This window comes from Argopecten irradians, chromosome 4 (genome assembly GCF_041381155.1).
Source record: "Argopecten irradians isolate NY chromosome 4, Ai_NY, whole genome shotgun sequence".
NCBI lineage: Eukaryota > Metazoa > Mollusca > Bivalvia > Pectinida > Pectinidae > Argopecten > Argopecten irradians.
In genome coordinates, this window is record NC_091137.1 from 37975077 (window position 1) to 37990230 (window position 15154).

The window sequence follows — 15154 nt, forward strand, 5'->3', positions numbered from 1 at the left end:
TATATCTGTTTCTTTAACCTCTCTGGTAATAAGAATTCTACTGAACTTGTGATGGTATATCTGTTTCTTTAATCACCTGGTACTACGATTTCTATAGAACTTGTGATGGTATATCTGTTACTTTAACCATCTGGTACTAAGAATTCTACAGAACTTGTGATGGTATCTGTTTCTTTAATCACCTGGTACTACGATTTCTATAGAACTTGTGATGGTATATCTGTTACTTTAACCACCTGGTACTAAGAATTCTACAGAACTTGTGATGGTATCTGTTACTTTAATCACCTGGTAATACGATTTCTACAGAACTTGGGATGGTATATCTGTTACTTTAATCACCTGGTACTACGATTTCTACAGAACTGGTGATGGTATATCTGTTACGTTAACCACCTGGTACTAAGATTTCTACAGAACTTGTGATGGTATATCTGTGACTTTAACCACCTGGTACTACGATTTCTACAGAACTTGGGATGGTATATCTGTTACTTTAATCACCTGGTACTACGATTTCTACAGAACTTGTGATTGTATATCTGTTACTTAAACCTCTGGCACTAAGATTTCTACAGAACTTGTGATGGTATATCTCTTACTGTAACCTCTATGGCACTATGATTTCTACAGAACTTGTGATGGTATATATGTAACTTTAAAAAAATATATCAAAATCCGTTCTTGTCAGGGCTTTTTATTTTAAATTACAATGATCATAAATCAGATAGGTGTTTTTTTTATTTGAATGCCAATAAAAAATGATTACCAAATGGAATCCGAAAGCAAGCCCTAACCGACGTACATGTGGGAAGACGGATAAATGTCCGTGTTACACGAATCGTCGGTACAGCAGAAGTGGCACTGGTATTTCCCAGCGATGCTCACTTTACCGTAGTATAGGCAGTAGTCGTTATCGGAAGAGAAGGCCAGCCACTTATTCATACACGTAGTCTCGTCCACACACCTGGCAAAAGTCAAAACTATTTTTCCAACTACTTCAATTACAAGTCTCATTTTTTTCAATTCTGGAATTTGAAACAGTCATATACTAATAGACGCTGGGGAGACCGAGAGCAGCAAAAACAAACAAAAATCAAGAATACCTAGCGTGTGTCAGGTGTGACACCATCAAAATTAGAGATAAGGTAGGCAATTTTGAAACAGAAGGGAAAGTTTCCAAGCCGGAAAAATGACTGATGAAGCCATCAATATTGATATTGAGATGACCATCAATATACTGTCTTCATTTATCAGGATTTGGGGAAAGAATATATCGCTGCCAAATGGTAAAATGTCATCATCACAAAACTTTCGAAAACATGGGATTACAGCGGCTGCAGCAAATACCAGGATATTCTGCTCCTGTCTGTGGCCGATAATATACTTCATAAGTCTAGTGTCCTACTGGAGTGGATGAGAAACCGTAAAGCTCTCTATCAAATGTCTTTGTATGTTTTTATCGGAAATCGGCGCTTCACCAAGAAAAGCAAAGGGAGTAGCTCGGGGTCATGAAATTCTGATTCTCTATGGTTGGATGAAGCTCAAGAAAGTCATCAATTAGCACTACCGTAAGGGAAGAGATAACCACATCGTAATAGCTGGCGGCGAAATACTTGTACAGAGCTTAGTAAGCAGGGAACGAACTAATCGGGAACAAAAAGAACAGACAGCAAGATGGCGTCGTGTTGTCTATTGGCTATGCTTCACTGAGAATGCCGTTGGGAACAGTATAATATTTATTACTGTGTTGTATTATTTGTATAGATTGATGCTGAAGTTAGCGACAAAAGTGTATTAAACAAACATCATTTAGACAGCTGTATGACAGTATCAAATAGAATATTCTACGGAAACTAACTTAGAATTATAAAAATATCTTGAGTTAATGACATCCTCGATATATCAGTGATGTAATATTAGTACTGTCATTTATCTACCTCTGGATGATGTCGTAACAAAACTGAAGGCATATCAGGAGAAACGAGTGATGCTTAAATTCAAAACCATACAAGACAACCACAGTGCATAGTTATTCGATTCTTTTGATGTAAATCAAATGACCAACAAACTACCTGTATCATCTGCTGTCTCACAGAGCCTTCAATTTTGCTATGACATCGTCTAGTGGTGGATATAACGACAGTGATAGTAAACCCCTGAATATCGAGGATGACATAATAATGGAGCATTTAAACTGCTTTCCTTACGCTTTGTATACGTTCGAATACCCGGTGTCGTCGACGTACACAGACGTCATACAGAAGTCTTTTCCACCCGGACACGCCTTTGTGGAATTGTAGTAGGTCTGTCGGACAGTGCACGGCATCCCAGACTCCTCAGAACCGCACACCATACAACTCCTGGTAGACGCTAACAGTAGTATGCAATAGAGTAAATGTGGATAAATTACCGCACATCAAACAGTATACAATAAAGTAATTTAATACGTGAATAATTTACCGTACACCATACAGTATACAATAAAGTAATTTAATACGTGAATAATTTACCGCACACCATCATTATTTGTGAATAATTTACCGCACACCATAATAACGGCTGGGCGCTAAAATTGTTTACAATATATTTAAGTAAAAATATACGGATAATTCTAACGTTAAGTGACTAATATATACAATACAAGAACTATTTTCCACATCGTACAGTAGCATTTAGTGACTAGTGACAAATCATGAACACATACTCAAAGAACTACTACATTACACTTCCAAACACGACTTACCTGGTGCCGTCACTGGCTTTGATGCTGTAAAATAAAATTTAATTGTCTGAAAATCAATTTTATCGGTTCAATATAAAAGTATGAATGTCTTCTACAATCCATCAGTCAGAGATCTTAATGTAAGAAACATTATTTTTCGACCTCGCATCTAAACTGCATTATGATGCTGTATTGTCGTCTTAGTAAGAGAGAAATGAAGTCGGTTAAGAATTCACGATTTTTCAAAATTCAAATAAGAAAGTATAATGTTAATGATAGTTTTCTGAGCTGACTATACCTTGGTATCATTTTACGGATCAAGGACCCAGTTAACATTCCTTTATTTTAAGGAATTCTCCATAGGAAAGCATTAGCGATTTTAATGATGACTCCTTAACTTAAAGATGCTCCGCCGCCGACAGAGCATAAACGATTAGCAGAAGGATAATTTCCTCGCCGTTCGGTGACCCAAGGCCATCAAGTATGCGGCGTATCGAAACGGCACTCATCATTTTTACAATAACTGGTGTTTAATCGTGTCGGTATATGCCTAGTTAACACAAAAATAATATATAATAATTGATTTCGTCTTTGGTGCATGCGCAATCAGTTCTTCATTCCAAAGGATATAGTGCCACGGAATTTTTTCGGGATACAATTAATTATTTTCATATTTTTAACTTGAAGTAAAATTAGAAGCTCAAACTTTTCAACGGTAGTAATGGTGTAAAGTAAGTAACTTTTGTAACCGAAGAAAAATACTAAATCGTCTGCCCCTATTTTTGTTAGTGAAGAAATACCATTTATAAGCGATGGAGCATCTTTAAAAAACTTCCTTAAATACTATAATGTGTTCCTATGAGGAATTTAGTTAGGAAATTTCATAAAATTAAGGAATGTTCATGAAATCGAACCCTCTTTTCGCGACTATGTGAACGACTCTAGAACTCGTTACAACATTTCCAGACGGATTTACAATACTGTAAACGATGATATTTTCGCATGTGGATAATTTTGCTAAGTCAAAACTGTTCGCGAATTTATTCGCTCGTGGATATATTCGCGGAGATTTAATAAAAGCAAAATAAGGGAGAATTTCCCCACCACGGATAATTTAGGCCATGGCTAGGAGGGTCCCACATGCACACCCCCAAACCTCCGAACCAATATTTTTCTGAACCCTTATGACCCACTGATTACAAATCAAAATGTTAACAGTGCATAAGTTGGGATGAACTTCCGGTTATGACGTAATCAAGATGGCCGCCATCTCGAATTTCACTAAAAATTGAAAAATAGTCATAACATTGACATTTTCCAACTGAAGTAGGCAAATGAGGTATCAAAATGACCATATCGAACAAAAACAAATATCAGGACCAAAAATCCAATATATGTAGTGTAACGAATCTACGCAGGAAATGAAAAAATCGGATTTTAAGCTCAAAAATGGTGATTTTTCAGCAATTTTTTTATATTCTATTTTCTTTATTCTTATTTTATTTTTGCATGATGTCATTCATCAACTAAAAGATACTAAAGTAATCACAAATGTACCAATATGGTATACTATGAAAACTTTCTCCATGAAACAGTTGAATTATTTACAGCTAGTGTTGAGAATTGAAAAATTGACAATATGTAACTTACCTAGTGTCGCGTTGTACTGTTTCTCACAAGCTGAAAAAAGGTAAAAGAATAAGTATCAGTTTCCCATACGAAAATGTCATGGATGAAAAAATCGCAGATGGCTAGAATCATCATTTAGTAATGTTTATATAAATGTTGCAGATTGCAACAATTTGTTTTTCCAATGGAAAATCTCTCTGAATCAACTCATTGAAACAACGTAGTCTAAACAGTTTTCAATTTATTTCATGAATGTTTCATTCATTATAGATTGACACAAAGTCGATGAATTGCAAAATCCTTAATACTGTCGAAAAACAAAATCTATTTGCTTTGATCTAAAATACTCAGATTTATTTTTCATTCATGTTTTCTCGTAAAACATCAAAAACTTACATTCGTTACATAAGTTGCAGAATTGTGGACAATTATCGACTGCGAATTCGTGACCTTTAGGGTCACGCCAATTGCAAATGCCCGTATCCTGATCGAAGGAAGCGCACTCGAAATTTGGCGGGTTATAGTGATCAATACACATTAACGTCCCGTCGCCTGAAACAACACATGTTCTGTCACATGAGCTTGACATACTACCAATAATATAAAGCATACATATATATATAAATACCCCGTTATATACTATATAAAATATATAGGGAGCTATTTTATATTTATGCATTTACGCTATATATAAGTGACAGAACATCAAGCTCTTCTATTTTTCTCTATTGTAAAACAGGTAAACAAAATATCAACAGTTTGAAAATATTGTCTGATACGCTTACAGTCTATAGATGTTGATAAATTGCGCACCTAAAAATAGAAAATGTAAACGTTCGTATGTAAAAAAAAATCATCTCGAACATATCATAACAGTACACAGTACTATTTTTCTATATTGTAAAACAGGTAAACAAAATATCAACAGTTTGAAAATACTGTCTGGCACGCTTACAGTCTATAGATGTTGATAAATTGCGCACCTAAAAATAGAAAATGGAAACGTTCGTATGTAAAAAAAAATCATCTCGAACAAATCATAACAGTACACATATTACAATTTCATACACAATTCTTATTAGAAATATCCCAACAGGCAGTTCATAGCATTATGTTTTTATTCTTTCTTCAAATTTCTTTAAAAAAAGTCTCTAATCGAAGGCATTTCTACTGTGAAAATGAGGTGCTAGTTTTAGTCTACTATGTTGGTCTGTATTCCCATCTTCATATACAACACAATCAAAGTATACAAATACATTGTAACTAGTTTACTTTTGTCAGTTAGTACCAATACACTGTATACTTACTTCCAACGTTCGTATTTTAAGTCTAAAAGAAGGATACAGCGTTGTCTACGTATGTCCGAAATAACTTGACAAAACGTGCAAGATATCAGGAAAATGAACTTATGAAAATGAATCAAGAAAAGAGAATCAATCTACAGAGTCCATGGACAGCCACTGGACAGACCATACGTCGGGAGAAAAGAATGGAGTGATTTCTAAAAGTGATATCTATTTTCCGAAAGGACATGATGACCGGTACATCAACTATAATATATTTGATATGGAAATATAGGCAAACTATGCCTGCGTCCATTACCAAACTATGTTATAAGATTTTAACTTAGACTACTAACCTTGTGGACATGGTGTTGGCGTTGGAGGCGGTCCTATGGTTGGATTAGAAAAAAACAAAATCAAATTAAGTATGTTTTATCATTTTACTTGGAAATGATAATCATGACTTAGAATAGGCAATATTTTTACTGGTGTGTACAAATGAAATACATGTTGATAACTAAACATTTTAATTAAGTTTCACTGAATCCTTTTATTTATTTGAAAGCTATTGAAGTAGATATGTACGTATACTCCAAAGGACTAGAAAACCTTACTTATACAAATTCTTATCTAATGCCTGGTAAATTGCAGTGTATCGAAAATATTTTTAGGATGATAATAGCAATCATAGTAAAATATAAATAAACATCTCAGGAGACGTTTTCACAATTTTTGTATACAGATACGCGAACTTACAGGTCCAGCGTCTGGATGTACCTTTGTTTGGCGTCATCATCATTATAATTAACAGTAATACCCACCTGTTGTGGTGACCACAGCCGCCATCGTTGCTCCAGGTGTCGATGTTGACTGTTGCGTCATATTTGTTGTTCTGGCTGTCGTGGATGTTGGAGTTGGCTTTGTTGGTTGTTCTGGAGTTGTTAGATCCATAGTTGATAGCCCTGAAGTTGTAGCATCTGGAGCTGATGGTTGTGGAGTTGAAGCATCTAGAGTTGTTGCATCTTGAGTTGTTGCATCTCGAGTTGTTGGGTCTTGAGTTGTCGCATCTGGAGTTGTTTGTCCTGTAGTTATAGTTGTCGGAGCAGTAGTTGTTGGTGTTGTAGTTGTCGGAGCAGTAGTTGTTGGAGTTGTAGTTGTAGGAGCAGTAGTTGTTGGAGTTGTAGTTGTAGGACTAGTAGTTGTTGAAGTTGTAGTTGTCGGTATCGGAGTGGTGTCAATAGAATTCAATACTTGGTGAAGCTGACTTACGTGGCCCGAATCTTCAAACATAATAAGTATAATACCATATAAAATCATTAATAGTACTTTACAAACAAAAAACATTATGTACATATGCAAGTCTCTTCTACAATAAAAACAAAACAAAATAATTGAGACATCTAGGTACTCAATTTAAAAAGGCAGTCAAATTTGATAGTGATAGAATTTCGAAAGTCTTGAAAACGGGGGAAGGTAATATTGTGTATTTTAAAATTAATTCTCAAACACAATATTTGAGCAAACGTGAATAACCGACTGTGCATGACAAAAGTGTACAAATGGCGTTGGTACACGTAAAAGACTTTCTTCCATTACACAGTTTGTGGTACTTACTTACGTTGCACAGTTTGTGGTACTAACTTTCGTTACACAGTTTGTACTTACTTCCGTTACACAGTTTGTGGTGCTTACTTCCGCTACACAGTTTGTACTTACTTCCGTTACACAGTTTGTGGTGCTTACTTCCGTTACACATTTTGTGGTGCTTACTTCCGTTACACAGTTTGTGGTACTACTTCCTTAACACAGTTCTTGGTACTTACATCCGTTACACAGTTTGTGATACTTACTTCCGTTACAGTTTGTGGTACTTACTTCTGTTACACAGTTAATGGTACTTATATCAGTTACACAGTTTGTGGTACTTAGTCCGATCACAAAGTTTGTGGTACTTACTTCCGTTACATAGTTTGTGGTGCTTACTTCTGTTACACAGTCAGTGGTACTTATATCCGTTACACAGTTTGTGGTACTTACAACCGTTACACATTTTGTAGTACTTAGTCTGATTACAAAGTTTGTGGTACTTACTTCCGTTACACAGTTTGTGGAACTTACTTCCGTTACACAGATTGTGGTACTTTCTTCCATTACACAGTTTGTGGGACTTACTTTTGTTACACAGTTTGTGGTACTTACTTCCGTTATTAACTTTGTGGTACTTACTTCCGTTACACAGTGTGTGGTACTTACTTCCGTTACACAGTTTGCTGTTACATATCTTAGTTCCAGACGAACTTCCATGGGAAGGCTGACTACAGTGGTGGCCATGTAGTGTCACGTGATCTGATTCCCACTAAAGATACAGAATTTTGATTGTTGATGCTAAATTTAATTGTAAATATTGTAAGATTAAAATTCATAATTTGGTAACATCCTGACTACAGTAATGCAATGAGGTTTATCGTGATATTTCATTTTTCTCAGTTTGATTTATAAATTTTCATTCATTTAATGAATGGTGCACTTAATTAATGTGGTGAGATAAAAATAAAACCCTTGGTGATGTAGTAACTGTAAGGGTTAACATTTCCAAAATTCTGACAAACCATGCATCCAAACATATGGCGAGTGAAGTCATACTTGTCCCTGTGTGTTTCGTTGTAACATACCTGAAACACAAAACGATATCTGCTTTAATACATAAAAGTCGAGCTATCCAACTTTAGTTTGGTTTGATTGGTCTGATGGGCTATTAGTGGTCATTTAAGGAGGTGCCAGTTTCAAGATGAAGAAAAGCCGGAGTACCAGAAGAAAAAAAAACATCCATCGACCAGTAGTCAGTACCTGACAACTGTCTCACATGGGATTTGAACCCGCGACCTATGGAAGGTTGTGGAAGGTTTGTGGTAAAATCACGGGAAATATTAACCAATCGTCCACTGCAGTGAAATATGATGTCAGAAAGTGGAAATACCTAAAGATATTTTTTTTAAATTATGTTGCAAATGCAATCAGTACTCCATTTCAGATATGATATAGTGCCATGGATTTTTTTCGAGACGCAATTTATTATTTTCAATATTTCTAATTTGAAGTAAAATGGTGGTAATGGTGTAAAGTAAGTAACTTTTGTAATTGAAAAAATATACTTATTGGTCTTCTCCTTTTTTTTCGATAGAGAAAAACCACCATTTGCGGTGGAGCATCTTTAAAATCACATTCTAAGATATGTTACAGTGTTTTACGTACTGTCTGTGGATAACAAGCGATGATTGTGTTACATTGGCCCGAAAAGTCATTCTCTGGACAGCCATAACACAACTTCACATTGCTGTTCAGCGCTTCCTTTAGAGTCTTAATCGCTAGAAATGTAGAAATCGTTTAGAATTATACTTCAAATAAAATACAACAACGAGGAATAAAAACAAACAAGCACAATGGCACCTACTTAATTTGAAATCGGTTACATTTAAATACTGCTTAATTTAAAATGAATTGTAATCCCTGATCACATATATCTATAGTTTTTCTCCTTGGTTGTATTGGAATCTGGATAATTTTAAGAGATGTCCCTTTCCCAAGGACTTCAATATACCCGGGTTCCACTGTACTTTGATTATCCACTATATATATGCCGATGTAAAATACTTATTTTGTTATTACTAATTTTATTACATTGAACTATTATGGGTGTTATGTCAAAATAGCCATGTTTGTATCCATTTCTTATCTATCTACTTCAACTAAGATAAGAAAAAAAAAAGTTCCACAAGTATTTGCAATAATAACGCCATCGTATAATGAAGTACCAAAACAAGAATATTGTACTGTTAGATATATAATATCTCAAATTATAATAACAAAAATGTGGAGAATGACTATTAGTAGCACACAAGAGGGTTTGAATGAATTTTGTATCTATTGATGGTCGTGCAAGGGCGGAGTTATTTCCCTTTCTTTGTCAGTCTTGACGCTATTGTCGACTTTGTGATATCGCCATTATGACTTTTCAGTCGATAACTTTTGACGCCTGTTTGTGATATATATATATCTATGTTTTTCTCCACTAATTACAGAGATATACTAGAATTTTAAGCTAATGGCTGGTTAATACCCTGCTACCATTTATTTAAGACCATGACAAACAAATGTTCCTCAATTTTGTTTCTATGGTAACCGTTGATCAAAATCTATCTAAAGTTACTTGACCAAAAAGACATAATCAGTAACAAAATAATAAAAGATCATATATTAATCCTCAAAATACCATGTAGATTGTAACAATATACCGAAAACGATAAGAAAGATAAGAAAGTCATACGTACCTAATTCGCTGCGTGATGCGGCGGCAAGGTCTGCAATGAGGAGAATATAAATAAATTATGTTATCATCGACACTACGTTCAGACCTGTGCTACATGTATTTCATATTTAACATATATCAAAGATTATTTCAATTACGTTTATATTTAATGAATTATAGATTATCTATCACTATACCGCGGCCGGTGTATTTTGATTAAGTATATATACAAAGATTAATTATTTTCGTGTTATTATATACTATAGTATTTCAGCGTACAAAAATGCTAAATGAAAAAATAATTATATTTATATATATGATTTATTGATCATTTCCATGATTTGATATATTATAGAAGTATTTCAGCGTACCCAAATGTTTAATGAAAAAAAAGATTATTATATGATTTATTTATTTTATAAATTGCAATTATTTACCTTTGCTACCTGATGTTTCATGGTGTACCTGATTTTACTATGAAATATTACTTTTATTACTTAATTTTCTCATCGATTTATTTTCACGTTTCTATCCCATACACCTTTTTTACGACGACTTATTTTCGAGATTTTGACTCGTTTTCTTGCATTTGACTGTATTTGTATTTTTGCGGGGTTTAATTTTCACGGTTACTGAGTATACGCGACAAACGCGAAATTCGATAGCAAAAGAAAATAAGTTCTAGAACCATCAGGGTCGACAAAGCATTTACATGTATCCGTTATTTTCCTCTTTATCTAGACTAATTTGAGTGAGATGTTCAGCCGTGGAGTTGTTACATGGTTTTAACTTCTGTAAACCATCCTACATCATGCTTTGGGCGAAAAGTTATATCTTAATGTAAATATAACGCATTCAAATATCTATGAATACATAAATCAATGACCAAATAATCTGGCAATCTCTCAACATTATTGACCGATTGCGAGACTGTATGTAGCCACCAACTTGGGTACTTGTTTCATAGTCGAGCAAATATCGTAGCATGCACAAAGCAAAATGAAAGTTTCTGAGACGTTTGATTGACAACGGGCAAACCGTCTTTAACTACCAAGATGTTGTAAACGATCACATTATGATAATATATATTACAACATATATATTTCACGATGCAACATGCAAACACAATAACATTCGCTGTTGAGATGTGGTGATATAACGGGGATGGTAAGCTATAGCTACGTACTTACCGATTCTGCAGTTTGGGTTCATCTCCGGGCTATCATGACTGTGTGCTTTAACGAAGAGGGTAAAACATTTCAATAAACTATCATCAACATACAGGTTGTCCTATTGATTATCTTGAACTTTCAAAGTTTAATGATTTCTTTATTTCATCGTTTAGATTTTGGAAACATGCTTATACTGAGAAGAAGGGAATTTTGAGTACCTATCATAATGCTCATCATGATCAAAAAGAAGTTTTCTGTCATTTGGATAAATACTGCACAAATGTATGCAGGGCCTCTGCATGTCTTATATTCTATTTTTGTAATCGCTACCATAGATAAAGATAATAAAGGTTTGCAGAAGTAACATGTTGTTTTGGACATCCTGTATTCAAAAACATGATATCAAACTATACTTAAGATTATAAACAGTTTTATTTTAGCTTAACATTTTCTAATTTTGCTTAAGTGATTAAGAAAGGGTTAAAAAGTTATAGAGGTATCAACTACACAGGTAATATTTCTTAACGTGATTTTAACATTGATTTAATGTGAATTTCACATGAAAGGAAAAATTCACGTGAATTTCACATGAAAGGAAACATTCACGTGAATTGCCTGTGTACTGGCTAATACATGATATGTATTGATTCATATTCAGTCTATACTGGGTAAGCTTGAAGTAAAATGTACCACTAAATATATACCACGATCGGTATCTATCTGGAAATGTGATAGGTAGGTAAAATGTTTACTTACAACAGTCGGCTGGAGGGATAGTCTTCCCTGCAAAATAGAACAAAATGCAAATAAAATTGTTCATTTTATATACCTGTATATTGTGGGTGGAACTGGATATATTGGTTAGCTTTGTAAATTGAATGGAACAAAAACAAAATAAACGATACATAACAGATCAAATATCTTAGAGCCGCTTATTTACACATGTCAGGTATAAACGAGAAAATTATAATAACGTTTTTTTTTTAATGATTCAATCATTTCTCGATATTTCACTGATCAACTTATCGTGAGCATAGCAATAAACTCCAAAACTGCGAAAATATCTTAGGGAAAAAACACCTATACGGTACCAGTCTTCAATACATTAACATACATTAACCCAGATTTGGATTTTTGTAAGAATGTTTTTTGTTTTCTTAAGAGTTCCTAATAGTTAACACTTACCTGTAAAAATATCGTTACATACATTTGCATCCACTTGTATTCTGCTCCACACTGAAAAAGGATATTTCAAACATAGTTATAATTTAACAACACTAGCATAAAATATCTGCTAAAATAAATTGTAATCATTTGACTTCAATTAGTACTACTTAAAAGAGATAAAGAAATTCAAAGCACTCTGTTGTTAATAATTTTTAAGAGTATACATATTATTTTAATTCCGGAAGTGTTGTCCTATATATTACGGAATTAGCTGCCCTTGTAGATTGACATAAATTAACAATGAAGACGTCATTAAAGATAAGCACATGCCGTAAAAAGTTTTACAGCTAATGCCTATCCATAAGTAACTATTTGTAATATTTACGATTAAGACAACATAGGTGGTTTTGTGTGAGGTTTTCAAGTATCAAATACATATATATTATCTTTGTCCAAGACAGGTTTGTCCTATCATATCTATATACATGGTGACGCCATAATGATCATCGACACAAAATACTGTTCAGATAGTTTTGATGAATGCTGTATAATTGATAGAATAAACATACCTACCAGACACAAGAACCAGAATTGTCTTAAGCCCACCCATCATAGCCAGCAACTCCTCCTGCAGCTACTACAGGTGTAGGCGGGCGTTATCTGTCAGACTGATAACGAAAGTTCACAAGAACAACCCGCCGCCCCACACCAATGTATTTGTACGTGTTAGTCCACCATATAGAGACCAGAGAACTAAATGATTCCCCAAAGACGAAAATGTGATCGTTCCATTGCAACTGTCCAGGTAAAATGGAGTTTTCAAGTATGGTCATTCATCACTAATTTTGAAAAAAAGGTCATTTCACACAACTGTGAATAAAAGATGTTAACGAAATACCATCTTGCTAACAGATTAGGAGGTGTTACATCTTACGTCGAGTTCAGCACTAAACATTTGCCAAACTTGTCATAAAATTGCAATATTAATTATCTCCCCTGTCATTAAATGTATTTTCTTTACATATGTTACATCGTAATGTATTGCTAAACCTACACATTAAATATTTGAAACTAATGCACCCGGAATACCCGACGAATAGGAGGCTCCAAAATATTCATTTCTCTATGAAATCTGATACCCAAAAGATGATTTCAAGAAATCTGTTATTGGTTTGATTCTGTAGTCCCAACAATGGGATGGTGGTTTTTATAAAGGTATTCCGACATATCAACACTAGTCCTTAAAAGATGCAGGTTGGAAACCCACTCGGGGAAGTTGCGAAACTGCTCTGGTTTCCAACCTCTTTAAGCTGACACGTCCTTAATTAATTGACCTGTAGATAGAAAGCAACACAATACAGACACAAAAACGATGGTTGTAAAAGATATTTTCCAGAGGGAGCATAAATATCGATTTATCAGAGTATTCGAGTTAAATGTACTTATATTTATAACGAAAAGTTCAATTGGAACCTACAAAACAGGGTACCAAATTATGCAAGTTCAAAAGTGGACAAAATAACTGAACCGTACCTTAAGCTCAAAATCAAACTGAAATAGGATCTTACCATAAAATTATCATGTATGTTTATGAAAAGTTACAATGAGAGCATAATCAGGTATCCCGAAAATAAGTTATCATAACAGAAAAACAAAAATAAGAAATGAGTCAAAAAATGAACGCTGCAATCAAAATATATCAACTAACGATGAAAGAGAGTCATACCTTAAAGACCAAACATATACTTCGTATCAAGCGAGTTTTTCGAGTTTTCCGAATTCGAATTTTCCGAGTTTTTTTAACATAGATAAAGAGGGAATTTGGCCGGGACCGGCCAAGTACTTCGTATTAAGCCGGGTTGTCGTATTATCCGAGTTCGTATCAACCAAGTTCGACTGTAGATATATCAACAATACAGTTTCAAAAGCATTTTCATAAATACTTGCGACTGAGGGTCAATATTAAGCCATGGTTAATCTCAATGAGTCATTCAGTAAATGTAAGAAACACTCTTTGATTGTTTCCTCTTCCTATACTCACTACAAGGTCCAATCGTGCCGAAGTCAGTAGGTTATATGTTCGGATTAGAAATAAAAACGTATGTCAGTATGCTAATGAGAAGGTGACCTTATAAGAAAGGACAAACCTATGATAAGAACATTTCCTTTGTTTTATTCCGTAATGCCATCGCTAGATAACTTGTAGGATATCTTATCTTGCAAATCGTCACGATTTCACGATCGACCTTGGACCATTTACTTAATGCTATTTGGTCTGAACGTAAATGATGATTGCTGAGTATACTACAATACGAATAACGCGAGATTAAAATTCAATGAAAAAAATTACGAATTCTGTAAATCCTTTACAGTTATAGTACTGTTAGGAACAATGTATGCAGGGCATCTGCATGTCTTATATTCTATTTTTGTAATCGCTACCATATATAAAGATAATAAAGGTTTGCAGAAGTAAAATGTTGTTTTGGACATCCTGTATTCAAAAACATGATATCAAACTATACTTAAAGATGCTCCACCGCCGACAGAGCATAAATGATATTCATCATTTGAACAATAATTGGTGTTTAATCGTGTATATTTATGCCTAATCGACACAAAAAATAACATAGAATAATTTATTTCGCCTTTGGTGCACGCGCAATCATTACTCCATTCTATATAAGATATAGTGCCATGGAATTTTTTCGGGATGCAATTAATTATTTTTCATATTTTTAACTTGAAGTAAAATTAGAAGCTCAAACTTTTCAATGGGGGTAATGGTGTAAAATAAGTAACTTTTGTAACTGAAAAAAAATACAAAATCGTCTGCTCTTGTTTTTGATAGTGAAAAAAAACACCATTTGTC

At 34.1% G+C, this 15154-nt stretch overlaps 1 protein-coding gene across 2 annotated transcripts; it reads right to left on the minus strand.

Moving 5' to 3' along the window:
• Nucleotides 1–681: 681 nt before the first annotated feature.
• LOC138321568 (mucin-13-like) lies at nucleotides 682–14333 on the minus strand. 2 transcript variants are annotated; one of them, XM_069265330.1, is made up of 15 exons: nucleotides 12856–14333; nucleotides 12301–12351; nucleotides 11872–11898; nucleotides 11134–11178; nucleotides 9966–9995; nucleotides 8890–9002; nucleotides 8247–8309; nucleotides 7891–7993; nucleotides 6459–6917; nucleotides 5994–6026; nucleotides 4751–4906; nucleotides 4376–4405; nucleotides 2747–2770; nucleotides 2211–2373; nucleotides 682–967 (listed from the first exon to the last, which is right to left on the minus strand). In XM_069265330.1, the coding sequence occupies exons 1-15, from the start codon at nucleotides 12893–12895 to the stop codon at nucleotides 793–795; spliced, it is 1512 nt and encodes a 503-aa protein (XP_069121431.1). In that variant the 5' UTR covers nucleotides 12896–14333; the 3' UTR covers nucleotides 682–792. The 2 variants fall into 2 exon arrangements, with proteins under 2 accessions (XP_069121431.1, XP_069121432.1); XM_069265331.1 differs by having other exon boundaries at nucleotides 12852–14329.
• Between the last annotated feature and the right edge of the window lie 821 nt (nucleotides 14334–15154).